At 33.4% G+C, this 25,829-nt stretch overlaps 2 protein-coding genes and 1 long non-coding RNA gene across 9 annotated transcripts; 1 reads left to right on the top strand and 2 right to left on the bottom strand.

Annotated features, from left to right (window-relative positions):
• Window positions 1-1,792: 1,792 nt before the first annotated feature.
• On the bottom strand, window positions 1,793-3,341 carry LOC121172806 (uncharacterized). Its single transcript, XR_005886476.1, has 2 exons — window positions 3,142-3,341; window positions 1,793-2,984 (listed from the first exon to the last, which is right to left on the bottom strand). It is a non-coding gene; the product is annotated as an uncharacterized lncRNA (long non-coding RNA).
• Window positions 3,342-4,334: 993 nt separating this feature from the next.
• On the top strand, window positions 4,335-10,175 carry LOC100792632 (CBBY-like protein). 7 transcript variants are annotated; one of them, XM_006586766.4, is made up of 13 exons: window positions 4,335-4,670; window positions 5,128-5,177; window positions 5,259-5,322; window positions 5,580-5,628; window positions 5,742-5,810; window positions 6,527-6,588; window positions 7,211-7,291; window positions 7,811-7,965; window positions 8,065-8,149; window positions 9,099-9,162; window positions 9,365-9,484; window positions 9,594-9,702; window positions 9,843-10,175. In XM_006586766.4, exons 1-11 carry the CDS (start codon window positions 4,435-4,437, stop codon window positions 9,374-9,376), a joined length of 927 nt encoding a protein of 308 aa, XP_006586829.1. In that variant the 5' UTR covers window positions 4,335-4,434; the 3' UTR covers window positions 9,377-9,484; window positions 9,594-9,702; window positions 9,843-10,175. The 7 variants fall into 7 exon arrangements, with proteins under 7 accessions (XP_006586829.1, XP_025979437.1, XP_006586827.1 ...); XM_026123652.2 differs by having other exon boundaries at window positions 9,099-9,198; XM_006586764.4 differs by having other exon boundaries at window positions 9,019-9,162; window positions 9,846-10,175.
• Window positions 10,176-10,970: 795 nt separating this feature from the next.
• Window positions 10,971-21,649, bottom strand: LOC100791046 (protein ROOT HAIR DEFECTIVE 3 homolog 2). Its single transcript, XM_003535003.5, has 22 exons — window positions 21,298-21,649; window positions 20,789-20,855; window positions 20,558-20,660; window positions 19,836-19,906; window positions 19,244-19,307; window positions 19,100-19,165; window positions 18,963-19,010; window positions 18,803-18,865; window positions 18,660-18,716; window positions 18,257-18,415; window positions 18,110-18,178; window positions 17,939-18,030; window positions 17,516-17,594; window positions 16,492-16,657; window positions 14,692-14,816; window positions 14,324-14,586; window positions 13,057-13,153; window positions 12,772-12,942; window positions 12,581-12,685; window positions 12,008-12,102; window positions 11,790-11,886; window positions 10,971-11,499 (listed from the first exon to the last, which is right to left on the bottom strand). The coding sequence occupies exons 1-22, from the start codon at window positions 21,446-21,448 to the stop codon at window positions 11,218-11,220; spliced, it is 2,490 nt and encodes an 829-aa protein (XP_003535051.1). The 5' UTR covers window positions 21,449-21,649; the 3' UTR covers window positions 10,971-11,217.
• Between the last annotated feature and the right edge of the window lie 4,180 nt (window positions 21,650-25,829).

Raw genomic sequence — 25,829 nt, 5'->3', positions numbered from 1 at the left:
GTGTCTGTCTTTCCACTGGTATATGATAATGGGGGATATTTACGAAAGTTGAAACTTCCATTGGCTTTGTTGCTGCCTGGATGAGACATCTCTTGTTTCAGTGAACTAATAAGGTGCATATAAACACAATCAAATGTTAACTATAATTAACGTTAGTATCTTGTTGTTTAAGGAAATCTTTATATGGGTCCAGTTTCCTTGATTCTCTAAGTAAGCCATTAAGGAGTTTTTTAATTATCTACTTTAGCCATCATCAACTAATATAATATTTAGCATTTTTATATAGTAACTACAAATTTCTAGAGACATAATTTGGAGTATTTTTAGTCATGAATCTCCCTAATCATAATTTTTTAAGCACACTTCACCATTATCTTTCTTTACGGATATGTTCATAGTGGGAACATGAATTTGACTTTGGGAAATCTCTATGGCTTAGTGGTCCCTTTAAAAAACACAAAATCTTGATGCAACTACAGTAAGAGATGCCCCTCTTGCTTTTTTTTAGCATCCTTTTGAAGCTAAGTGCAACAAATCACTTTGGCAATATTCCCCATCGTAGAAATTTATAGTTTAGGGGAGAAATGATAAATTGTAATTCTCAAGTGCTCAAGGTCATTAAATTTCTTGGCACATAAAAGGGGCAAAATTGTGACCACAAAATTATACAAAGTGATATATTCACTAGAACATGAGGGTCCCTATCTTACCCTTTTTGCCCTGCCCTTCACAGAGCAAACAAAGCATGGCTAACATGGAAATCGTGTCTTTTGTCACAGGGAAGAAAAGGTGCAGATATGATTTAACATATCTTCCAACAAAGACAAACCATGCAATCAGTTTTATCCACCTTGTCCCCCAAGAATCCCATAATATCCAAGGCCCAAAATGGATAATGCTGGACAATATAATGTGGCACATCTTGATTACATAACATTCACAAGGGCTTCTTCTTTCTCTGGCAAAGTTTCCCTTTTCCTATCATTCAAACTTTTATTGATGAGTGCGCAAATAGTTGTATAATAGGAGAAAACTTGCGAATGAAAGATCAAGTAACAAAAAACAAAGGATAAGTTGAGCTGCTCATCAAAATAATAACATTGGAAAATTTTATACTTGAAATATAATTTTGTAAACGAACAAAGATTGTTTTGGAACTGCCATAGCTAATTAAGTGTCATGGCAGCAATCCTCTGGTACAATTTTGATTTTTCACTCAAGAATTCCAAGTGTCACAAGTACTTTGAAAAAACTCAAAATATGGTTTAATTGATAAAAGCATAACTACAATCCTCTCCGAATTTTGATGACTGATGGATATTCATTTTGCATGATTTTAACAATTTAAGTAGCCATATATTATATGCTTATAAGAGAAGCTAGCCACCAATTGCACACTCGCAATTCACCATCTAATATATCCAAATATATGCTTATAATAAAAATATAGGACACAGTACTATGTAAAAACCTGCATCCCACTCATACAATTATGTTTATGAACATTTTAAGGAGGGTCAAAAATGTTTTTAGTGGAAACCTCGAAGGTCAACTAGTCAGAGTATTATAAATCCAAATTCTGCTTAACTCACAAAAATAGTGAACAATATGACAACCTTGTATCAAACCACAGCACTCCCTATGCTCACTTAATTTAGAGACCAGGCAGACATTAGCCTTATATACCAAATGACTCGGATAAGTTTTCAAAGACTTCCCATTTGGCTTATAAGCTGCCATAATTATCTGTCTCAATAAATTTTGTTTTTGCATTCCATGCAACGTGAGTCGCTTTAATTTGTAAGTTCACTGTTTGCAGGAAGACCGTTTAATTCTCCACAAAGAATAAATCCGTGCAACACACAGGTCAAAATCTAGCTAAAATAAACTTCAATCCTTTCATGTTGGACTAATGTCCTCCCACATTTGATATATCTCCCAAGAAGCCTGTTGGAATCATGATAAAGAGTTTAGCCTCTCGAGTTGCAGTGACTGTAATGACAACAAACATTGTAGGAGCAAAATAATGAGTTGCACTGACTTTAGACAATGCACAAGCACAAGCCCACTTGAATTGAGCCAAACATTTTATTACATTAGAATTATGAACAGAAAATCAGCAATGGTCAAACCGTCAAACTATTTCAAAGAGGCTTTATCAAAATTTTGAGGACTTGTGTCATTCCAAATGCTTGAGCTGCCAAGCAATAGCTTTTATTAATATCTCGAATACCACTATGCCTTGGTCCATGCATGGGCCACGAAAAAAAAGCACAAGTGACAGAACAATCTGCTACTGAAGTCATATCATAAACACCATAATAAAACAGCCAGAAATTGGCCATGAAGCTACCAAACTCTAAATCCATTTGGCTATTGAGTAATAAAGCAAAAGATGGCCCATTTGTCTAGAATTATTAAGATCACATGCCTTGGTATCATTAATATGAGTAGGTGATCCATTAAACTGTGAAATGTAGCAAGGTAATTGTGCAACTGACCAATAAAAAGTAAGAACACAGGTATATGAACAAAAAAAAAAACATTAGAAAATGAAGCTCTGCTTGATCAAAAACAACCTCGGTATGTCTTGTTTGGTTTACTAAGTCAGAAATAACCTTCCATAGATTGTCCATAAATTTATCATATGTCTGATGTGTTTTATTTGTTTTGCAACAAAGGAATTGGAAATTATTAGTAAAAATGCATATGTGCCCAAGAATCTTCCCGGGCAAAACAAACAGCACCAGCAAGTTTTTGATTCATGAGCGAGATAAACATGACCAGCAAACTGACATTCAGAGCAAGTTTCTGAATCACGATGAAGCCCCCAAATCAGAGGCCTGTGAAGTACATATATCGACTCCAAGTGTCTTCTTTAAGCAGATAAATGAGAACAAATATATCAACAAATCAGAGGCTGGCTAACACCAACAAACGCCATCCTCCATCATCTTGACAGCATTATTTTTCATCGAATAGCACTGGTATAGACAAAATAAAAAGTATGAACACTTAAAATAGATAAGATTGAATAATAAACAACACAACAAAGGCCATAACTTGCGTCACTCTAATCACTTGTAGCATTACAGAGTCATTCAAATACATATGCTAATAAAAAAAAAGTTGGAAACAAACATTAGAAGAGACACGGTGAGGAGAAGAACCGTCAGATGCTTGTTGTGCTGTGCCGTTTTGTTTTGCGGTGTTGAGTGTGTTGTGCTTTTAGGATTAATTGGTTGAGCTTTATTGGTGGTTGGAGTATGAGGGTTTTAAATTTTTTATTTTAGTTGTAAGCCGGTTTGCATGTTTGCGGACCAACTTACTGACCTCACGGTCTAAACCTGTACAACCCACAAATTGCATAGTGCGAACCCAAAATCCTACATAGCCATGGATTCTTAACAAAATTTGGTCTTGGTCCGCGCGGACCGCTGATCCCGTGAGCTTGTCCATAAGCCTAAGCTTGTTTACCACTCCTAATTACAATATGTCTTAAGGTGCGTTTGATTCGCTAAAAGATGAGGGACGGAATAACACAAAAATATTTATTCAATGACTAAGGGATAATACAAAATAAAGAATGATAGATTGGACAAATACCCAAAAACTTTAACTCACTGAATCCTAATACAATTTTTTGTTCACTGTCAAATAAAAATAAAAATACAATATTATCCATATTTTTTAACTTTTCATGATCCACACAATTTTTTTTCTTTTTCCATATGTGCCTCATTCTCTAAATATTTCTCTCCAAATGTTGTACCTTGGTTGTCGTTGAAGACTGTTGTTACTTTTTGTTCATTATTTCTTTATTTTCATTGTTAATTTATTATTCAAATGTTCTTATCGTCATCTCCCTCTTTCTCGTTATGTTTTTTTTTCTTTTGGTCAACTCGAAAGAGGTTGCGTCACGCCGTTGTGTCACCGTCACCATCGTTGTGACCCTATGATGGCCTTGCGCCATCAAACCTTGCACCTGGTGGCGTTAGGGGTCACGCATCCTCTATGGAGATGTTTCTCCTTTGTTGTGTCATCAAGTGCGGCTAATGTACCTAGGATTTTATAATAAAATTTATATTATTTCGTCTAATACATAAGTACATCAAATAAGATAGAATACAAAATTATTTATATTGTATATTGACCACCAAACATTGTATAATACAAAAAATTATCCTATAATTTAGTTATTTATCCTGTGTTATTTTATCTATCTTGTTTTTTTAGCAAATCAAAGACAAGGCACGACAAAGTATGTATTTTTTTATAGGAGGGAGTGGTATTTAAACCTAATTTAAATAATATAATTGGAAATAATCTATGTTTCTGAGTCCGTACATACATATGGCTTGAAAATATCATACTTGAGCTTAGCTGGGAGTCTACTCCAGTCCACTCCACTACGACCAACATTACCAAATCGCCATGGCAACAACACTCACATCTTCCGTTATCCATTCTCACGCACTCCCACGCGCGCCATGCTGCTTCTTCCTCCGCTTTCGCTTTCCCTTCACTTTCACATTCTCCCCTTCCAATTTCCCCGCCAAATCTTCTTCGCGCCTCGCCGTCATCTCCGCTTCTTCATCCACCGCCGAGCACAACCACCCCAACTCCTCCTCCTCCTCTCAAGACCTCGCCGTCCTTCTCGAAGTCCAGGGGTGATTCTCCGATTCATCGCTCCAACAACCTCCTCTCACACTGTGTTCCACGATTTTGCTCATATGCTTTTTCTTTATTGATCGCCAAATGTTAATTATTAGTTTTTGTTAGCGGGAGGATTCGAATCCGTGACCTCTCTTTCCTTTCTTTCTCCCTTCACTACTAAACCTATCTTATATCTCCTCTGTGTTCATATGCTGCTTCTCACACTCTTAACTTAGGGCCTCTTTGGATGCATTCTTCTAAAACCACTTCTAAGAGAAAAAGGAAATGAGTTTCTCCATAAGTTAATTTGTAGAAGCTCTTTCCTATAGCTTCTCTAAAAGATGAGAGAAGATTAACTAATGGAGAAGCTCATTTTCTTTTCTTCTTCTTATTTTCTTCTCTTAGAAGCACTTCCAGAGAGACTTACCCAAACAGGTCCTTAAAACTTAAAACTTTGTTTTGTTGTTTTAGGGTTCTTATGGACTCGCACCGCGTTGGAAATCGCCTCGCCTTCAATAAAGGTATGAACGGTTCTGCATCCGTCGTTTTTCTGTTTGTGAATTCTGTGTAATGCGGTGTAATTTTACTTCCTGTGTCCGCAGCGTTTGAGAAGCTTGGACTCGATTGCGCCAACTGGACTGAACCTGTCTATTCCGATCTTTCAAAGTGTGTTTGTTTTTTTGTTTATTTGTTAGATTAAATTAAAATGTTCTCTTGATTATGCGTGTATGTATGTTCGTATGTGTGATTGAATTTAACTTGCCAAATTTGCCTTTGGCTTCGAGTAAATCAATGCGTTGAAATTCTTTTTGAAATCTCTTTTGGTCGTTACATGTTTGAGTGTTTTTACTATTTACAGTGCTGCAAGTTAATTTCAGTGAATGTCCACGTTTCTTATAAACTGTTTTCTAATGACTTTCCAGGAGAAGTGCTGGAGATGAGGAAAAGATGGTGTTTCTGTATTTTAATCGTGTAAGCTGTTCGTCTTTTGTCTGTGGTAGGAATTTTTTTAAAGAAAGGGGTAAGGTTAGTGGTAACATTATTTATTTAAGCCAAATTCTGTTGTCATTGTCTCTACTAAGCAGATTGGGTGGCCTTCTTCGTTACCCACAAATGAGCAGGGACTGTTTGCAAAAAGAGTTTTGCAGCAAAAGGTTTTATCCTTACACTTAATCTTGCTGAATGGTATATACTGCTGTTAATTAGTGTCTTTTTTTTTCCCTATGCAATTCAACAAATGTGACAAATCTTATCAGTCTCTTAATCTCTTCAAGAACTTGTAAACTTTCCTTTTGGCTCCTTACTCGATCTCTTATATCCAAGAAATGTTTGCTGTTTATATTCAGAAGCTCCTGCCTACTAGCCAATTTGGATAGCTTATTTTGGAACCAAAAAAACTTTTGATCAAAAGATTAATGAGAGATTTTAACCTTAAAAAAAAAAACTGTTTTCCCAATATAATTTATTCCTAAACATTCTATAGTTTTTCTCTGAATAGGATTGCTTTATCTTGTGTCTATGTGGTTTTGAGTCCATGGATGCTTTGAATGAGAATTATCAGATCCAGAGGATTATATGCTACTTTTATGTTATTTTTTAGATTTACGAGAATAACTTGCCCTCAGTTCTTTTATTCCAAAAACAAATTCAAAAAGAAAGTATAGATGGGAAAAAATTTCCAATTGGAGGCAGGGTATCTAATGGTTTGGAAAAACATGCCACTTTGATATTTAAGTCCTAAAGAATTAGATTCTATACTATACCCTAGTAAGCTAAAAATCCTTCCCCAAATGATTTTTCAATTACTCGTTGAGAAGATGATGAGAATTTTGTAAAGAATCATATTCAACTCTTTATCATATATTGGCAGGAAAAGGCATTAGAAGAGTTTGTGATGTCAAAAAGTCTACCTTTACGACCTGGTCTTGAACAGTGAGTTATCTCATCTATGTATTTTATTTATGGGGAGCTATATTTTTTGGTACAGTTAGGAGAACAAGATGTGCATTAGTTAAGGAGAGCAATCTCTTTAAACTTAAATGCTTCTATTAAGTTATCATACCTAGGAATTCTTTCACACTGTAGGTCTGAGACTCTGAGTCACTTGGTCATTCTAGTAGATTTTTACGGTAGATTTAATTTTGACACTATTGGTTTTTCATTGTTCTCTTGTCAATATAGCAATTTTTTTCTTTATGATTTAAACATTAACAGGGTTCAGGGAGTATTTTATTAATTGAAAGATTTGTTCAAGGCCCAAGAATAAATAAGGATAATTTTTGTCTAGGTGTTTACCTGTAGAATTTAATTTGGTATCCACTGATTAGAAGTAATTTTGGTTTACAAAAGTCCCATTTTAAAATGTTTTTCCTTGTTTTCATTGCCTCTTTTATTTAGCTGTACTCTGATTGCCTATATTATAATTCTCTTAAAGGTTCAAGTGTTACCAGGATATTTCATAAATTTAGGGACTTGGATGCTTATAGAACTTTAATTTGTTTACACTTTACATTCCATGATTCCTTAACATATATAGTAATGTCTCCATTGACAGGTTTATTGATGATGCATATAATGAAGGAATTCCAGTGGTAATATTAACGGCCTACAGTAAAAGTGGTGATAATATTGCCAGGTAATTTTATTTAGCTCCAAAATTTTGCAATGGTACTAAGTAGGTTAATATTATGATTATTGATGGAATACGATTTTGTGGTCTAGAGATGTTCTTGATCACTCAGAAGCTTAGCTTGCTGATTTGGAAATGCATATTGGTTATGGCCTAAGGCATGTAATTAGTACACCTTTCCATTCAATCGGTGTATTCTCTCTCTCTCTCCCCCTCTCTGTCTTTCAGTTTTTCCTTATAGAATTATAGATAATAATTGTTGTATTTGAGGAATGAACTAAGTCCAATGAAGTTGCATGATATGACTGCAAATTCAGATGTGAATAATAGCATTCTGTTTTGATATTGTTAGTATTCTTTTAGCTATATCTATATAAAAATTTCAATATTTGAGGGGCCATGTGGTTCACAATCTACTAGCTCAATCCTTTCTCTTTGCTTGTGTAACTTCCACTTTTTTATTCCCTGGATAATGTGAGCACACTAATATTTCTCCCTTTTGCCTTGTGCTTATTAAACTTTTAGGTCCATAATGGAAAAGCTTGGTGACGATCGAAGCATAAAGGTCATTATTGTAGGGAATAAGGAGGTTGAGCAAAGTTTATATGGACAACTAGTCTCGGGAAAGGTAATTGCTTCTGGTTTGGATGAAGAGCTTGCCAAGGAAGCCAAAAGAGCTGGTATATACTTGAGTCGTTGATTATGTGCCCCCCATGCAAGCATTTTCAGTGCACAATGTTCTTTGCTAAGGGGCTTTCCACTTCTGCCATTTTTGCCAGTTTCTGCTGAAAAACAAAGGTTAGCAAAGGAGGTAGCATCCATGCTAAAATTGAGTGTTGAGATTGATACCGGCTCATCTGAAAGGTTAGTTTATTTGTCTCCTGTAATTTTCACCAAAACTAAAATAAAATATCTTGGTCCTTTTGTATCATTTTTGTTTGCACCATTAGGGTCTTAGGGATCCATACACATAGGATAAAGAAACTTGAAAACGTGTATGACTCAGCTTTGTAGTTGTTAAGGATACAAAGGATGATGTATGATGCATGTTTGGAGAGGGGAAGGGAAGGCAAGAAATCAAAGGAAAAAGTGTGAGAAGGGATGGGAAGAAAATTGGGTGTTAAAGCAATGTTTTTTGTTTTTATTTGGACATTTTAAATCATTCAAAATTGGGGGAACCACCCAACAAGAGGGAGATTTGCCCAAAACCTTCCCTTCCCCTCCTTAAGGTGCCTAGTTTCCTAAAACCTAGACTTGTAGAGAAAGGAAAAGTGCATGCTTATGTTATGTAAAACTTCAAATGAATTTAAAGTTTAAACTACTTCCAATTACATGAACAGATCTTCCACCAGAAGACAGGTTTTCTCTATTAGCAAAATTTTTGAATTAGAGTCAAAATAAAGTTTTATATCTAAATTGTAGACATTTAGGGCTAACCATTATACAAAAGTTGAATAAGAGTTAAAATTAATTTTTGATATATTTTAAAAATATTGTACATTATTCCTTTTTCAAATTCTAACAATTATTTAAAAATTATCTTTAATATTCCTTTTGGACTTTAAAAGCTGGGCGAAAAGCTACCTAAAGACATTGAAACTGAAATGAGCTGATGATCACAAATTATCATTTGATACCATAATCTTAGCAATGTCCAATTAATGAATGGTTTGGATTTTAATTGCATAGTTAGATAATGTCAATTTTCATTCATTTGTTGATTGTCTGTCCAGTCTAGCTAAGATTGTGGCTGCACTACGTGCCGGAGCTGAATATGCGGGTATACCCGTCTGCAACTGTGTCCTTGTTGCAGGAAGCCAATCTGGCGTAGCTGGAGCTACACAGGTGGGCATGCCATGTGTTGTTTTACGAAGCAGGTGACTTCCTTTGCTCTTGGAAGTTCAACAAAACATGTAATGGATGAGTTCACACAATTGCACTATTGCATGCCTTCATAGGAAGTTCCTTACTATCAATAGAATTTTGATTGTTTTTAAGTTGGTGTATTCTAGAATTGTTTCTTATTTTTAATTAATTGTTTCCTGCAGTATTCACCAAAAAAAAAATTGTTTCCTGCAGTTTGACATCTAGAGCCGAGTTTCCATTGGCAAACGCTACAATGGATGGATTTGGAGGTGTGGATCTAACAATTTCAAAATTACGCAATCTACTCCCCAAGAACAGCCAAAGGACTGAATGGTAATTTTCTTAGCTTCACTTCCATTTTTTTTCTGGAGAAAATGTTGGTATACATGAATAGAAGTTGTGATGATGCTAGAAAGTGTTCCATACTAATTTTCCTGCGCAGAGTTCTATATCAATTAGCTTTCCCAAGAAATTAGCAATAAACACAACATAATCACACTTGCTCTGGATTTCAAGCTTTTTTGCGGGCATGCAAAGGGAGTTTAAAATAGGTAACTTCAGATAAAATGTTTTCTGGTATGATAATTCCATCATTTCATGTTACAATTCTGCAAATATATCAATTGAAAAAATACACTGATACTTGTGGTTTCTGCTTTCCTAATTGCATGATCTGTCGTTGCTCTTCCAGCAGTGAGGAAAGATTATTCTTGTTAGGGATTGGCTGTGGGGAATCCTCTTACTACAGTTGCTGGGTAAATATAACTGTAATGTGTCTGATGTTATATTTTTGTCTATAATGGAACTGAGATCAATCTTTCTTGCAAAGTGTAGTTACAAGATGATAATGTTTTTCTTTTCTTAAACTGAAAGATGAGTTAGAAATGTCTCGTGGGGTGGGAGTGGGACTGTTTCAGGAGTCTGAGTATATATATGTTTGGTAATTGACTTCTGTAACGGAGTTTGAATCCGTCGTGTATTTGGGTACCATATCCCGAAGGACTGAATCTACGTCAAATTGAAAGTCTTTTGTTTGGACTTGAAAACGTAAGGAGAAAACGCAAATTCAGAGTAAGCATGTTTCATATGCATCTATTTAATTATATAAATTAAAATCACTATTATAATTTTCAATATATTAAATTAGTACAACATAAAATTAAACATAATAGTTAAAACAATAATATTTTAAAGATAGTATTATAATTTGTTAAAATTTTAAATGAAATTCAATTTGAATTTGAAGATAACATTGATAATAACATTTAATTTATTTTATTTTAAAAAAATAGTAATTATTATATTTTAAAGTAAAATGTGCTTTAATATTTAAATTTAAACATTTGTGAAATTTTATAAAGATTAACTTTACTCTCAAAAGTCGGTATATAAAAGAATAAAAAGTGAGTTAATTGAGATATTGGTAGAGGATTAATTTCGATTACAAAGTGAATACTTAAATTTATAATATAAAAGTAGAATTATACAAGTGATTAAGGTAGGTGAAGGATAAAATAGAAGTGAAAATTTCCAATACAAAGAAAGATTGTAATAAACTTTAAAAAAATGTCTAACTAGTTAAATTTCTTTCATAAAATACTTTCGTCTGCTTATTCGGAGAAAAGCAAATGTGATTGTGGGAAAATAGTGGTCTTTTGTTACGTAAATTAACTTTCAGCAACGATGATCGCCAATTTCATATGATCATAAACCTATGATAAGATTATCAAAAGCATCTTCAGCAACAATGGTCGTCAATTTCATGTGATCATAAAGCGATGATTAAGATTATCAAAGCATTTTTTTAAAGTTGCTAACATTTAAAGGAAAACTAGTTTATAATAATATTGTTATTCCGTCACTATTGGGACTGAGATATGTTCTGTAGTTATAGAACCCAAATAGGGGTCCTTCATATACTCAGATAATTTACACGTTACAGTAAAGAATAAAAGTAAAAAATAGATAGGTAGTAATAATACAAAACTGATCTGGGATATCACCCTAACTGGTGCATGTCTATTCTTGATGCCAACCGTCTTCAAATCAAATTGTCGTGAATTTTGTCATGAAAATTCAGCTTCGGGAGCATTTGTTCTTCGTCTATGAGACAAGTTTGCTGTTGAGTATTCGTTATCATCAACAGACGACCCAACACTTGATACATTGGAAATTGAGTTTGATACTGAATCAGGTTTGTGCACATGATTTCTGAAGATCTGTGTCTGAGAAGTTGACCCTTGTGATTCTTGAGGGGTTTGATTCCCCTGAGCTTCTTCAGCAAGACGTTTAATAAGGTTCATAACTGTGGGAAGAAACTTTGATGAAATGGATAGTAGTCCAGGCAACTGCAAACAGTATTATCCATAACGTTAACAAAATTCAGACAATGTCAACCTAGAACGATAAGAAATTTTGAACTAGTAAATCCTACTCATTAAATGTATATTTTGTTAATAGCAGAAATTTCGCGTTGTAGAATGTTGTGTAATTTAAAAAAGAAAATGTCAATGGACCTAATTAGTGTGTATGTGTGCACATAGCATGATTGTAAGAGTCATTCACTTGGGCAGAAAAACCATCACAGAATCTTTACAATCCAACTGCTGCGGAAAGGTATAAGTCCAGTCATACTCACAGTGCCATGTCGAAACTCTCCAGCTATGTCCATTTGTACCCAGATTGCCTTTCCGAGTAGATAGGCAACAAATATAAACATCAGGTAGAGAGGATTTCTGTTTCACATGTAAGTCAGCAAATGTAATTATTAAACTACTGGAAAAAGGGTCCAATGAAACAGAATGATGAAAATAATAAATAATTCAAAGTTAAAAGATTTTAGAAAGTGATATGTACTTTAGTAGCATCATAAATTCATTAAAACCAAGTATGACCATTGCCATTATTGCCCATGGAGGAGGTAACCAATTGTTACTCCGCTTGTAGGCCTCCTGAATCCACGCCAAAAAAGAAAGAAAAAAAAAATAGTACCTATGTTAGTATACCTGCAGTTAGATAAGTGTCAAGGCAAAGATAAAGGACAAGAATGACATTTTCATAGTCTGCAGCTAGATAAAACAAAAGGACCAAAAAAAAGACAGCAAAAACCCTGGAGTAAACACCATTCTCATAAATCCCTGCATGAAATACTCTCACCAAACTGGTTTTATCATGGAAATGGAGCAACTGAAGCATGACAAAACCAGGCAACAACAAATGGGTGCAGAGAGGTTGTCAAAGTAAAGGTTAAGGCATGCATATGGTTATTAATTATTATATCTCAAACATATACAGCAGAGAAGTTGCCTAAAAATGCTCTAAAACTCAATAACAGGAAAACAGAGTAAGTAGACAGGAATATAGTATCATATAATAGCATATGATATAATATAATATAATATGATATTATATGATTTGATTTGATTTTACCTGAGCCGAAATAGCTTGAGTAACTGTATACTCAGTTTCTCCCTGAAATTGTCTCCACAAAGCCTTGCACTGCACTGGAGTGATAAGCACGTCTTCTGGGGAAACCTACATTTTATATCGATTATCAAATATAATATTTTTTACAACATTAACAGAGCAAGTCAGGAACCACAAATATCACTATATACTACCTCCTCCCATGTGCTTGAAGCCAATGGATCTACAGAAGCTTCCCTAGTTAGATATTGTGAAGATGTTGCAGCACTAGTTTTATCTATGAGAGATGAATAAAGTGCACTTTCAATGCGATCAGGCTTCTCATCCAACCGTATAGCAGCCATATCTGATAGAAGCTTCAGCGACTGATACATGGCAGCAGAAGTTATTTTACATGGTGCTAAAAAAAGGAGTAATTTCCAATATAATTTTATCTATAAACAAGCTAAAATTTTATCATTGAACTTGCTATCAATTACCGCAGAGCGAGCATCCCTTGTAATAGCTCTAATATCTTCCTTCCCAGTCCAAACTCTAGGTAGTGAATCATTATCATGATTGAACACTGTAGAGAACCTGAAAAACATTACAGAAAGGCAGAAATCAGTAAGCCACCAAAACTAATCCAAAAACTGAACATCTATCTGGAATAGTTCATTTTCTTTCATCGTAGCGGAATAAAAATGTACAAATACAGTAGAGTGCATCCTCCGAAACAAAAACAATGGAAACAACAACCAAGCATTTTCCAGACAGGGTTGGCAAACTTGGAACAGACAATGTCAAAATGTTCTATCGTAAATCATGTTTAGAAACTATTGACCATTAAATCTTTAATGGTTTCACCAATAGTTTGTGACAGTCTCAGTCTCCCTTTACCTCAAGCAATTGAGCTACATTCCATCTGATTTACTCTGCTTATTGCAGCTTCTACAAGTCATCATCACATATGTCCCAAACCACCTACAGTTAGTTTCTACCATTTCTCAACCATAGGTACTACCCCAACTTTTTCTATAATATATTCATTATCAATCCTATCTTGTTTAAATATGTTCACTAATCCAACATAACACTCTCATCTCTACTACATTGAGTTTATTCTCTTGTTGGCTTTTTGCCGCCCAACATTCAGTTCCATATATGATAGAACATCACAGGTCCTATAGTTGTGCAATAAAATTTTCCTTTAAGCTTGAGTGATACCTTTTTGTCCCAATTTCAAATATAACATCCCACTTGAATCCTAAGGAAACAGCCAAAAGCAACAATAATAACCAAGCCTTACACAACTGGTGGGATAAATTACATGAATCAAAACCAAAATCCCAGTAAAGCCATTGAAAGCAAGGTCTTGTTTTAATGGTTTCTCCTAATGCTTTCTTATGTCTTTCGCTACTTTTAATCAGATGAATGCAAAATTTCTGTCTCTCAGCATGTCTAATGAGGGAACACTTCCTATGTATACAAGCCGAACATAATAAAATGCTGAAACAACTCTGATATGACTGTACCAGACAGAAACTTCTGTATTAAAATCTGGCACTGGCATTCTACCCTAACCAAAGACATCAATGAATAAAAAAAAAACAGTATCATGTTCATGTCTTGTTTCAATCCATACAACTCCCGAGCTCCAAAACATCAATATTCAATTGTCGATAGTCAATCAACTTTTCAACACATTTTACAATTCAAACCCAAATTTCACCAAATAAATGACGAGATATCTTTAAATGCAGTTACCTATCTTTCATGCGTATCAGAATCTTTCCAGCTTCATCTCTTGCTTTATTTTCCACCACTTTTCTTGCATAGTCCCTTAAGCTTTGTTGCATTCTTCCAACTGTTTCTTCATCCAGCTCAAAACCAGCAACAGAAGCAGAAAATTCTGATACAGCAGTTTCAGTCTCACGTTTAAGTAGTTCTCTTATTGAAAGCCAGGAGTCCTTTCCACCTGCTTCAAAGAGAGACTCCACAGGCTCCGCCAATGCCTTGGCCAATTTTTTCTGCATAAGATACTTTTATTTTAGTGTCTGATAGACATAGCAGGCATTAAGAAAACATAATCCAGCTCAACCAATTAATCACTTGTGCAGCAACGACAATACTACCTCAAAATTAGTTGTTATCTCCAATAGTTTTGCACTGCACACAGATGAAGTATGTGAATCAATATCACGATGAAGTTTGTCTCGCACTTTTGAAGCACCCCAATTAGCTTGTCTTATAGCAGCATCTGGAAAATGCGAATATTATTAAACAATCAACAAATAGGAATGGGAGTTTAGTGATTCTAAAAAACATTTACATGATGACAAAACAGAAATAGTGATTCCATCAAATACGAGAGAACATGTGATTCTAAAGCAAGTAAATAGAAACTGCTGAATGTAAAGGAAGATAAAAAGAGAAAATAGAGAGAAAGGGAGATAGGATGGAATTGCTTAAGTGAAATTGATTATGCTGTATCTAGGTTATGCAAAACATCTATATATAGACTCTTAATAGACTAAATGGGGACTATATCCTAGGCAATGAGTGAATCGGTTCTACTTTCTAAATACTAATTCCTATGAAAAACTAAATGCATTTAACACGTGTTTTACTCGAACTGCACATTATTCCAACACTTCCCCACAAGTTAAAGCTTACAAAACTTTAAACTAGTTATAAGTTAAAGCTTACAAAACTTTAAACTAGTTATAAGTTAAAGCTTACAAAACTTTAAACTAGTTATAAGTTAAAGCTTACTAAACTTTAAACTAGTCATAAATAAACACTTTTTTAAAATATTATAGGATCAACCAAACTTGGTTGAAAAGGCGATATAGGGTTTGATTAGACTAAAACAGGACAACTAAATAAAGTAATTGGAGATTAACAAAGCTGGAGATTGACAGAGTCATTTGAAATTCACCAGAGGTGACAACTCACAAGAAGATTTAACTGGAAAGATTTCCAGAAAGTTGCTAGAAGGTGATTAAAAAGTTATCCATAAAGGCCATTGGCAATTGAAGGTTGCCCAAAGTTTGCCAGCAAGTTGCTGGAAGTTCATCAGAAAAGTTTGCCAGTGGATGATACCACTCTGATGCCATGTTTAGACTACGAAACATTGAATTGATATTAATTGAGCATTTGAGCTACATTGCAATGTAATTATGTCACGTTAATAAAATCTAGAACACAAACCCTTATTTATACTAATCATAACCCTAACTAAATAAGTAAACAAATCATGAGATATCAGGGTCAATGTAATCTATCTATCACTACTAATTCAAACACCCAAATAGGATAAATCAAGAGACTCATAGTACTATGCATCCTTTGAGGGCTGAGGCACTCATTTTTCTTCTTATAAATCAACCTAAGTCATATTTTAAATATGCTCTTGACAAATGTTTGTGAGATCAGCCAAACTCAATAAATTCTCTCCATTAATTTCACAAACACACAGCAGCATAGCAATATGTAAAATATCAGAAGCACTATTTTATTTTCCCTTTGATCTTCACCATATAAAGTCTCCCTTATATTTGTTAAAACTATGGACTGAAAGTAAGATTGTGTATTATGTTCAATAGATTCTGCATATTTCTTTTCCACACAGAAGTGCTTGGGAATTGAGATCATGCAAACCTTAGCAGAATAGGATCTAAATCCAACAAAATAGTAGTGATTCTCATAAATTTTCTTCACTTTAAATATCTACATCCATGTAAGTCTTAAGTGGGAATGTAAAACAATCAAGGCAGGAATGACAGGATGGCACCTAATATAAATTCATAAAGTAAATGGAAACTCAAGCTAACATCAGCATTGGCACCCCAATTGTGAAAATTCTCAAACATGCATATAAAGTTACAACAGACAGTTACATGCTACGAAGAAGAATCATATCAGATTATTACCAGCAGATGCTTTGTCAAACTCAAGCATAGTAGACTGAGTCCAAGTGCGAACAGATGAAGCAAACCCTTCTCCATTGTTTAGTGATTGTTCCAGCTTAGTCTTAAAATCATCTAGAGCTTTAGAGCGTATATGCCCTAGCAATGTTGTATAAGCAGGGTACACAAGCTGAAATGTTGACACCAAGAAAGAATATAATTACAAGAATTTTATGTACACACACACACTCTCTCTCTCTTTAGAAGTCCTTATCAGCAATACTTCAGTACTACAGTCCTTGGTGTTTTTTGGCTATTTATATTTTCTGATAATTAAGCAAGTACACTTGAACAGAATATTTCTGCATTATTTGATAGACTCATGGAAAATTACTGTACAGAATCAGTGCAGAGCAGTATGAATAAAAATTATAGAGAGTGGATAATATTGTAGCTTAACAACGGAATGATGGATCAATTATTAGGGTAAACAATATTGAATATTTGTAGAGTATATTGATACAAATGCGGTAGGATAATGTTTTAAGAATCCGATATCCATTTGCTAGGTTGCTAAACTAGCTAAATGAAGTTTGACAACTGCACTTGGATAGGTTGCAAGGTTTTTCAAAGAGTGAGTCCAGAATTGTCAGTGCATACTATTTGGTTGGAGCAGAAGATCCAAATTTTCAAGGGAAACCATTTGCCCCAACATTGTCTATAGGGAAGGATTTGGTTTAGAGCCTTAGTTTTGTGCTCTGCTAAAAGCTTGTTTTCAGGTAGTCATATACTCATATTTCTGATATGCAAAGAATGCAAAATATAGTTGCATTTTCAAGCCTCTTTGGCTCAGTCTTCAATATTGTATTTCTAAGGAATTCTATCCACCCAGCTGTACTTCACTTCCCCTCCCAAAAAAAAAAAAACACAAAACGGACTTCTTTCGGTTTGCTTGAGGTTTTCAGGGAGGATTAAGTTTATTACAACAGCCCATGTCTGCTCTATAAAAATTCAAAATAAAATCATAAAAGGCAGGCAGCAGCCTTACATCCAAAGCCTTTGATTCCAATTGCTTTTGTTTTGCATTTCTCACAGCTTCATCAAAGAAGATTGCCTCCTCATCATATCTGTTGAAAGCAGATATTATCAGCATATAAAGAGAAAGATTGTCATAAAAAATCTTAATAGTTAATAATATTCTGTTTCAACAAACTTATGTCACGAAAACTCTGAATAGGATAAAGAAGTTTAGCAAAGCAATGAAGACCTCCCCGTGTAAACCAAAAATAAAAAATGCATCCTAATTTAATTCGAAAAATTATTATACTTCTTCAACCATTCAAACATATACAGGAATTATAGGGACAAGAAAAAGGTTGACTTAACTCAAATTAATCAGCAAATCAAGCAGTTTACTGAACATAGATTTTTCTTCAACTTAAGTAAAAGTTCACCAGCATCTGGAACTTACTGTGAAAGGCAGGCATCAATAATTGAGCTCAGCTTTTCCCCAAAACCTCGTACTGGACCCAATTCAATAGCTTCCTCCAATTCCAACCAACCCTAAGCCAAATTCATTCATGTGATGATTGATTCTAAAAATAACTGAAGCAACTCACAATAGAGAGGAAATGATGAGCACCTTGTCAGAGCGTAGTTGGTTAAGTTTTTCATTAGCAATCTCTTCACAACGCACTGTTGCAACCATTACCTGTTAAATAAAATGGCAAAATGATAAGAAAACCAAAACATTGTTACATCCCATCCCAAAAATAAGCTAATAGGGAACCTTATGAGCTGGAAGATCAAGATCCTTGTTTTCCCGTATGACTTTCCATATTTGCTGTGCACTAATAGAAAAGGCAGAAGCAGGCACAACACCACGCCGATCACCTGCCAGACCTCCAGGTGCTATAGAATGGAAGAAACGTTGCCGTAATTGAGCAACCTGTATGAATAAGTGCAAAACTATGATCCACAACATATCTGAGATAAGGAAAGAACCCTTATGGAAAAGTTAAAATACAAAGGTTTCCAAAATTGCATTATTAGCATAAATACTCATAGGCGGAAAACTACCAACTAGAAGAACCAGATCTGAAAACAATAAAAATTAGAGATCACTCCAGAACAAGGAAAAAGTATCCCAGCACAAACTTCTAAAAGTAATGCACTATCTCATGAATGAGTACCTCCTCTTTGAACTTATCCTCCTTGTCCTCATAGCTTGACAAAGCAGTAACCTCCACCTTCATTTGAAGATTCATTAATCATATATCATAATATACACACATAAACAGTTGGCACATGAAAAGGTGAGATAGATGGCTCTTACATTAAAAAATTCACAAAGAGGAGTATGTTGATGGGCTTCGGGTTTTCGAATGCCATCCCAAATCTGAGGAATTCATATCATGGTAAGAATTAATGATGAAGAAATCAAAGAAACCGCAATAAAGAGAAGAAAAAAAACTCAAATTTAATGGGAATCACACCTTCTGAATATCTTCTCTTAGAATAGGCTCCAAATTTTCAAGTGGGGTCTGCATAGACAGGCAGAAACATGATAAAACATTAAATAGCAGGAAATCACAAAAGTGTACGTTCTCAAGAAAGGACCAGGATTCTAGACCTTTGTTTTATCACGTATAACAAAAAGCAATGTCGTTTTCCGGGGACTGAATAGACGCATCATGACCTAGAAATACAAGGATCAAAGTGTGAAAACTCAAATATTGAATACCCAACCAGAGGGTAATCCATGGCTAAAAACTACCTGAAAAACTGTTTTTAAAAGAGGTTTATTTGCTGCTTGTTCTCGACCAATATCATGACACCACCTGTGAATAAAATAAAATCTTCAAAATATTGTCCAAAATGGATTGAATGTTAGCGTAAGTTTAATGTAAGCTCCCATAAACCATGAAACAGTGTTCTTATTATTTTCTGATTAAATCTGATTACTAATTAGACTCCAAAGAAAATATGGAAATAATAAAAAATGAGCAGAATATAAAGAAAGATGATGCAAATCATCTCCTTTTGCACCTCCCGTTACAGAATATATTACATCCCATCCTACACTCATTGACATACAATGCCAGTGATCCTAATTACCAAGTGTTAAGTAGACGATAAACAAGAGTATTTTAAAACATAAGTTACTAGAACTAACAGGCAATACACCAAGTTAGAAAGAAAGATTTGCATTTCCACCTAGACTTCAGCTAAGCAATGTAGTTTCTAGGACTGCACAAAAATGTTGGGAGTGAAGTTGTTAAGAAACTTTAAAATAGCCAAGCATAATGCCTTCAAGTATCACCCCATTCAATCAATTATAAAGCAATAATCTAGACCTAAAAACTTACATGTTTATCAGAACAATATCTGATATTGCCAAAGCAAAAAGAGCACTCTGTTTCTCAAAAGCAGTGTCATCCTGAGAGTTATATTTAAAAAAGAAAAAGAAAGCAAGGCAATAGTGAGTTCTAATGTACATACAACAAAGAAAGAGAACAGGTACATTTGCCAGTAAAAATGAAGCTAGAACCTGTTTTAAGGGGCATTAATAGCATACAATTCAAAATTTCAGCTAAAGATATGGTCAGGGCATATTCATATTTATAATAGTGCAATAAAATTTTCATTTATAGACAGAAACAGTAAAGGGAAGCATCTTGCAAGACAATTGAAGGTAGCTTTGAATTTCCAACTAGGTTTGTCAAAAAAGAACCTTTGCCAGTTGGAGGAAAAAGAAACCACAACAAGGAATTTGTAAGAAAACATCGCAGCAGAACCAAAGTCCAAACTCTCCTAAGATAATTGGAAAATAAGTGCATAGAAGTCTATACTATCATGTGTCAACAGTCAACACCAAGCACATGTTAAGAAATTATAGTATTTTTTTATACTAGCAGGTCATTCTTATCAGATGCTCTAAAGGGGGATAAAATGACAAACAAATCACCAAACTGGCATGAACTTTACAGGTTTTGTATATAGGCAAGCTAGTTGTGTGAAAAATAACAACAAAAGCCTCATCTCACTAAACGACAAAAAATTAAAAAACTTCCAATCCAGAATTGATTACCTCGCCCCTCTCCCTTCCATCAGTGCCCTCTAAATCCATAGCAATTGTGCTTGGCTCAATCCCAACACACTTGGCTATCCAAATGCCCTTGGTCGTTTGAGATCTGCAACAATATGATACTCAATTACGAGTTCAATAAACTAAACTAAAACATAACAGCCAGCAAGAATGTCAAAAAGACATTCAGTTTTCTCTGCCCCAAACAACAGTCCAATAATTTCAGAACCGAACCTTCCCCTGAAAGCATCCATCTCCCTGAAACTTGTGTGGAAAAGATGATTCATTAACGTGCTCTTCCCTGCTCAAAAGAAAAACACAAAATGTATTAACTCTCACAAGTTCATAAGAGAGAAAAGGAGAATAAAGCTAACGAAAAAACTAACGAAACTGCACTACTCAACTCATAACCAAATAAAACCGTAAAATCAGAAACAGACATAGCAATAACATCTCCAATTATAAGAGTTATTTGTTTATTTTTTTACGCCATCACTCTACAGCGTATTCTCTTTCTCCTAATCCATGAACGCATCACATCTCAACTTCACTTTCAAGTTTCAACACAACTAAACCTAAATCTAATCACTAACTAAACACTCCACTTCAGAGCAAACGTAATCTCATAAAATCGATCTATCCAAGCTCAACAAACACAAAAAAGTCAGACCACAAGTTCGATGGAAGTAAATCAAGCAATCCGAATGAGCAAAAGTGGAAGATCGAAGGAGGAATGAACGCACCGCTACTCTGAGGTCCCATGATTGCGACGACGGCGTAGGAGAGGCCGCAGGAGGCGAGATTGACGGTCCTGATGAAGCTGTCGAGGCCGGCGACGTTGAACTCGGCGTGGCCGTCGATGAGTTGCGTGGCGCAGCAATCGTCGTTAGCCATGGCGAAGAAGCTGAAGTGGAAGTGGAGATCAGAGAGTTGAAGAACTGAGTTTGAATCTCCGATTCGCTTTGGTTTGCTTGGAGTGGAGATTGTTCTTTGATTGTGGTGTGCGCTTGCTACTATGCTGCCACCGGCCTTTGCCGAAAGAAAGAGGGAAAAGGAATGATGAGAAGAAAGAAACACTGTTTGACGTGCGTCCAAGGACACGTGCCACTCGCATCCAATTAAGCCACCCAATCCTTCTCGCTTTTAATTTTCAAATTTAAAATTACAGCAATTAATTATTATTAATAAAAATTTATCACGTTCTCTTATTTGAAAGCTAGTAAAAATATGATTTTGGTATTTGATTTTTTTTGTTTCAGCCTAATTCTCTTTTCTTTTAATTTTGAGATTCAGTCTAATTCTCTAAACTTGATATATGTATAAAAAAGCTTTCTTAAGAAAGGTTGTATTTATTTTATTAATTTCTCCTCTGTAAAAATGTTTTATCTTCTATTACAAGGAAAACATACATTTAATTAAAAATGTCACATTTTAGGTAACCGAAAAAGGTTTTTCCTAAAAGATATTACATATAAGATTTAAAAAAAAAAACTAACATTATATACTTTTACAATATCGATACAAATTATCATATTGAATAACAATGATTTAAAGATACTTTAAAAAAATGATTTGAGATGTTATCTTTATCACAAATAACACATTTATGATTAAAACATTCTTAGAATTTTCTAAATGTTATACCCTTACTCTTAATTTTAATTAAAACATTATTTATTAGAGAAAACCGTTATAATTATTTATTAATTATATATAATCAATTACTATTGTTAATAATACTAATCCAATATAATCAAAATCAATTTAGTAATTTTATTTAAAAAAATATTTAATTATTAATTTGGTTCCCATATTATTTAAAAAGAATCAATTTGAGTTATGTTTGGCAAGATATTTTAATTGACTTCTGATTTTTTTTATTAACTAAAAAGTTCATTAAGTTATTTGGTAAACAAACTTTTTTAGTAGTTTATATATAATTTTTAGCGTTTTTTTAACACTACTTGGGCTATGTTTTGTAAAACAGTTGGTTAGAAGTTCAAAAGTTAGCTGTGAAAAATTGACTTATTAAATTATAAATGTTTAATAAAACTAGTTATTGAGGTAGCTAAAAAGTGTAAAATGATAAGAAAATAATAAAATCGTGATTTGAATAAAAAATATAACAAGAAAGATGAATAAATATATTGATGGTAAAAGTGAAAAAAAATATAAAAAACTAGAAGTTAACATTTTGAAAAATGTTACTCTAAGTAAGGTTTCAAAAAATGTTAAAAGTTACTAAAAAAACTTGTTTATCAAATCATCAAACAAGCTTTTTAGCTAGTAAAAAAAGTTATAAACTAACTAAAATGTCTTACCAAACATAGTTTTGAAGTAGCATTTTTTTTAAATCCTAACTTCTAATTTATAACTTTTTATATTTTCTTTTATTTTTATCCTTGATATATTTATCAAATTTCTAACTTATCTTTTTAAAATAAATCATAATTTTATTATTTTTTAGTCATTTTACACTTTTCAATTACTTGAACAGTTAATTTTAATTAACACTTAATTTAATAAGTTAATTTTTTAACTTCCACCTTCTAACTAGCTTTTCAGCTAGTTTTTTCAAAAATAACCTTGATCTCCAAGTTTTTAAAAGAAATTTGATGTTTAAGTTTTTTTAAAAATGCACAAATTTAGTTATTTCTATCCAATTAAATTGACATCACTAACATTGCAAATTCTAATCGTTTTTGTTTATGAATAGTGGCCCTTAAAAATTGTCACTATATTTTGCTCATACACATATTGAGTGTCATCCCCCATCCTTGTGGCTTCGTCAGATGCCAATAAACACCACATCTCCACCTTTGGAAACCATGACATTGAGTTCATCTTCTGCTTGAAGCCCATCATTGAGATCTGAAAGATAGAGGCACTGACTTGAAAGAAGATTAAGGACAAGAAGGAGGAGCTCTGGCAACTTGTCGGCAACCAATACCATGACTTGATCGACTCTGCTGACTCCATCATCTGCATGAAGGCCTCCTGCAATGGCATCTCTAGTGATGAGGAAGAAGGAGGTGGTGAGGAGTGATTGAAAATCATAGTTGGAGGGGAAAGGGAGATTGGGGAGAGAGATAGGGGTGTGCAAGGGACAAAGTGGGGAAGGGGAAAAAAGGATCAAGTTGGACAGGTATGTGTATGAGCAAAATATAGTGGTAGTTTTAAATGCCACTATTTGTAAATAAAAAATTGCTAGAATTTACAATCCTAATGACATTAGTTTAATGGGATGAAAAAAACCAAATTGGTACCTTTTAAAAAAAGAATTTAAAGACCAAATTGAATCTTTTAAAAACTTTAGGACTAAATTGATTTTTTAAAATAATTTTAAAATCAAATTGATAATTAAACCATAAAAAATAATTTAAATATAGACGAAGTTAAGGTGGAGAACCTCCCTAGGTCTCTCATTGTAGAAAATGTTTATTTTTTTTTATCGATAAATATTAATTATTAAAGTTGTTAGTTTTTTTTTTGTTAGTAGAAAAAATTGAACCCAGTATCTTTTTTCTTTCTCCTTTTTATTTTTTTAGTACCAAATTAATCTTATAACTATGCTGCTTTTTTTTTTTGTTTACTGAGGGGCAACTCGCATGTTGTTCATCTATCGGATTATGTAATATTGAAATCAAAAGTTGAGATTTTTGTTTTCTCTTTCTTTCTAAATTAGCCCTCGTTGCTCCTCCTTAAGTGTGAGTAAGCTCTCATGAATGATTAATTTCATAGTAGATTTGAAAGACCAAAACTTGTGGAGCATATCGTCTTAGGGTCGGTGGTACCAAATAAATAGAAATAGAAATAGAAATAAAATAGTTATTTTTATTTTTATCAAATTGAGTTGTCCCAAACACTTTGACACTTGGGCATAATCCAAAATTAACTGACGCATCGCTCATCCTTCATTGTCATTTTTTGAATGGCTTTTCTATACGGATCCAATTTCATCATAGCTTTCTCTAGACTCTAGGTCCAGTAACTGAGAGCAATTTTGGAGGACAAAAGCACAGAGACGCATTTGATGTTTGGATTTTTATTTCTATTCTTTCTACAACTTGGTGGTTATCCAGTCAAGTCCTCCTGCATGTATATTTTTTATGCTAATTTTGATTTTAAACTTCGTTTTGCTTTCCTCAGTGAATCTAATTCTAGATTGAATTTGTCAAATTGTTGATATTAATTTTCTCACGTGTCTTAGCTGGAAACGATGTTGTGACTGTTTCGTGAAATGATTGTGTTTTATCAGTTTCTTTGGTCGCATTTTGTTTATTTTTGAAAGTGTCCGTAGAAAATGGATATGCATCATGTTGAATACTAGTAGTTTTTATTCCTTGATATTTGAGTCATGAAGATCTAAGATTATTGAAATCTGCTATTTCTTTTTTAGTTCTTAACTCAAACTAATGGCGAATTGATTTTGGATACTGTGGTTCAATCTGGGAATGCAAACAAATTCAATTCAGAGAGATAATGGTTATGTTGGATCAAATTAGTTGAAAAATTATTTTATTAAATTAAAAGTATTTGATAAAATTAATGGTTAAAATAACTTAAAAGTATAAAATAATAAAGATAAATATATTTATATTCTATTATCTTATGTTATATTTTTTTCACGTTAAGTATTTTATTATTAATTTTATATTATTTTTTAAAATATTTTTAATCAAGTTTAAAATAATATAAATAAATACGCTTAAGTAGACATTATATTTTTATTATGTTAATTAGTGTAATAGTTAAAATAAATTATCTTATACAAAGTTATTCAAAAAATAATAGATAAAATATAATGTTGAAATAATAAGTTAGATATTATAAGTGATACAATGGTTAAAATAAATATTGTAACATAAAAAAATGAAAAACATAATAAAAAAAACTATCATCTATTATTATTAATGTCTTGATTTATAATGCTAAATTAATAAAATAAATAGTGTAATCATTAAATTGAGAATGTAATATAAATATATCCAAAACATAACATAAAAAATAAAATAAATTAAAGTAAATCTATGATCTATTAATTCATATGATATTGATGCGCACTTCTTTCAACTCACTAGATTTATCCTCCATACTTTCATTTGTGTAGATTATATTCCACGGTGGATGGATTTCTACAAATAACTAGGTACTTGGATGTTACTCTAATCTTGATCATGTGCTTCAGTACTACTAAACTCACTCATGGAATAAGGCAAAAAAATATGTTATTTATTTAACAAATCTTTCACTAAAGAAGAACATTGATTATATT

Source organism: Glycine max, chromosome 9 (genome assembly GCF_000004515.6).
Source record: "Glycine max cultivar Williams 82 chromosome 9, Glycine_max_v4.0, whole genome shotgun sequence".
Taxonomy (NCBI): domain Eukaryota; kingdom Viridiplantae; phylum Streptophyta; class Magnoliopsida; order Fabales; family Fabaceae; genus Glycine; species Glycine max.
This window is presented reverse-complemented; position numbering and strand designations above follow the sequence as displayed.

What these genes read in the sequence shown, in the direction of transcription:
- LOC100792632 (XM_006586764.4), top strand. Translation starts at nt 4,435, where the DNA reads ATGGCAACAACACTCACATCTTCCGTTATCCATTCTCACGCACTCCCA. An exon ending in GATACCGGCTCATCTGAAAG is followed by an intron (nt 8,150 to 9,018) that starts GTTAGTTTATTT and finishes TTGTCTGTCCAG; the next exon opens with TCTAGCTAAGATTGTGGCTG. An exon ending in TGTGTTGTTTTACGAAGCAG is followed by an intron (nt 9,163 to 9,364) that starts GTGACTTCCTTT and finishes TGTTTCCTGCAG; the next exon opens with TTTGACATCTAGAGCCGAGT.
- LOC100791046 (XM_003535003.5), bottom strand. Translation starts at nt 21,448, where the DNA reads ATGGCTAACGACGATTGCTGCGCCACGCAACTCATCGACGGCCACGCC. An exon ending in ATGGAAGGGAGAGGGGCGAG is followed by an intron (nt 19,907 to 20,557) that starts GTAATCAATTCT and finishes TATAACTCTCAG; the next exon opens with GATGACACTGCTTTTGAGAA. An exon ending in TAAGAGAAGATATTCAGAAG is followed by an intron (nt 18,866 to 18,962) that starts GTGTGATTCCCA and finishes TGAATTCCTCAG; the next exon opens with ATTTGGGATGGCATTCGAAA.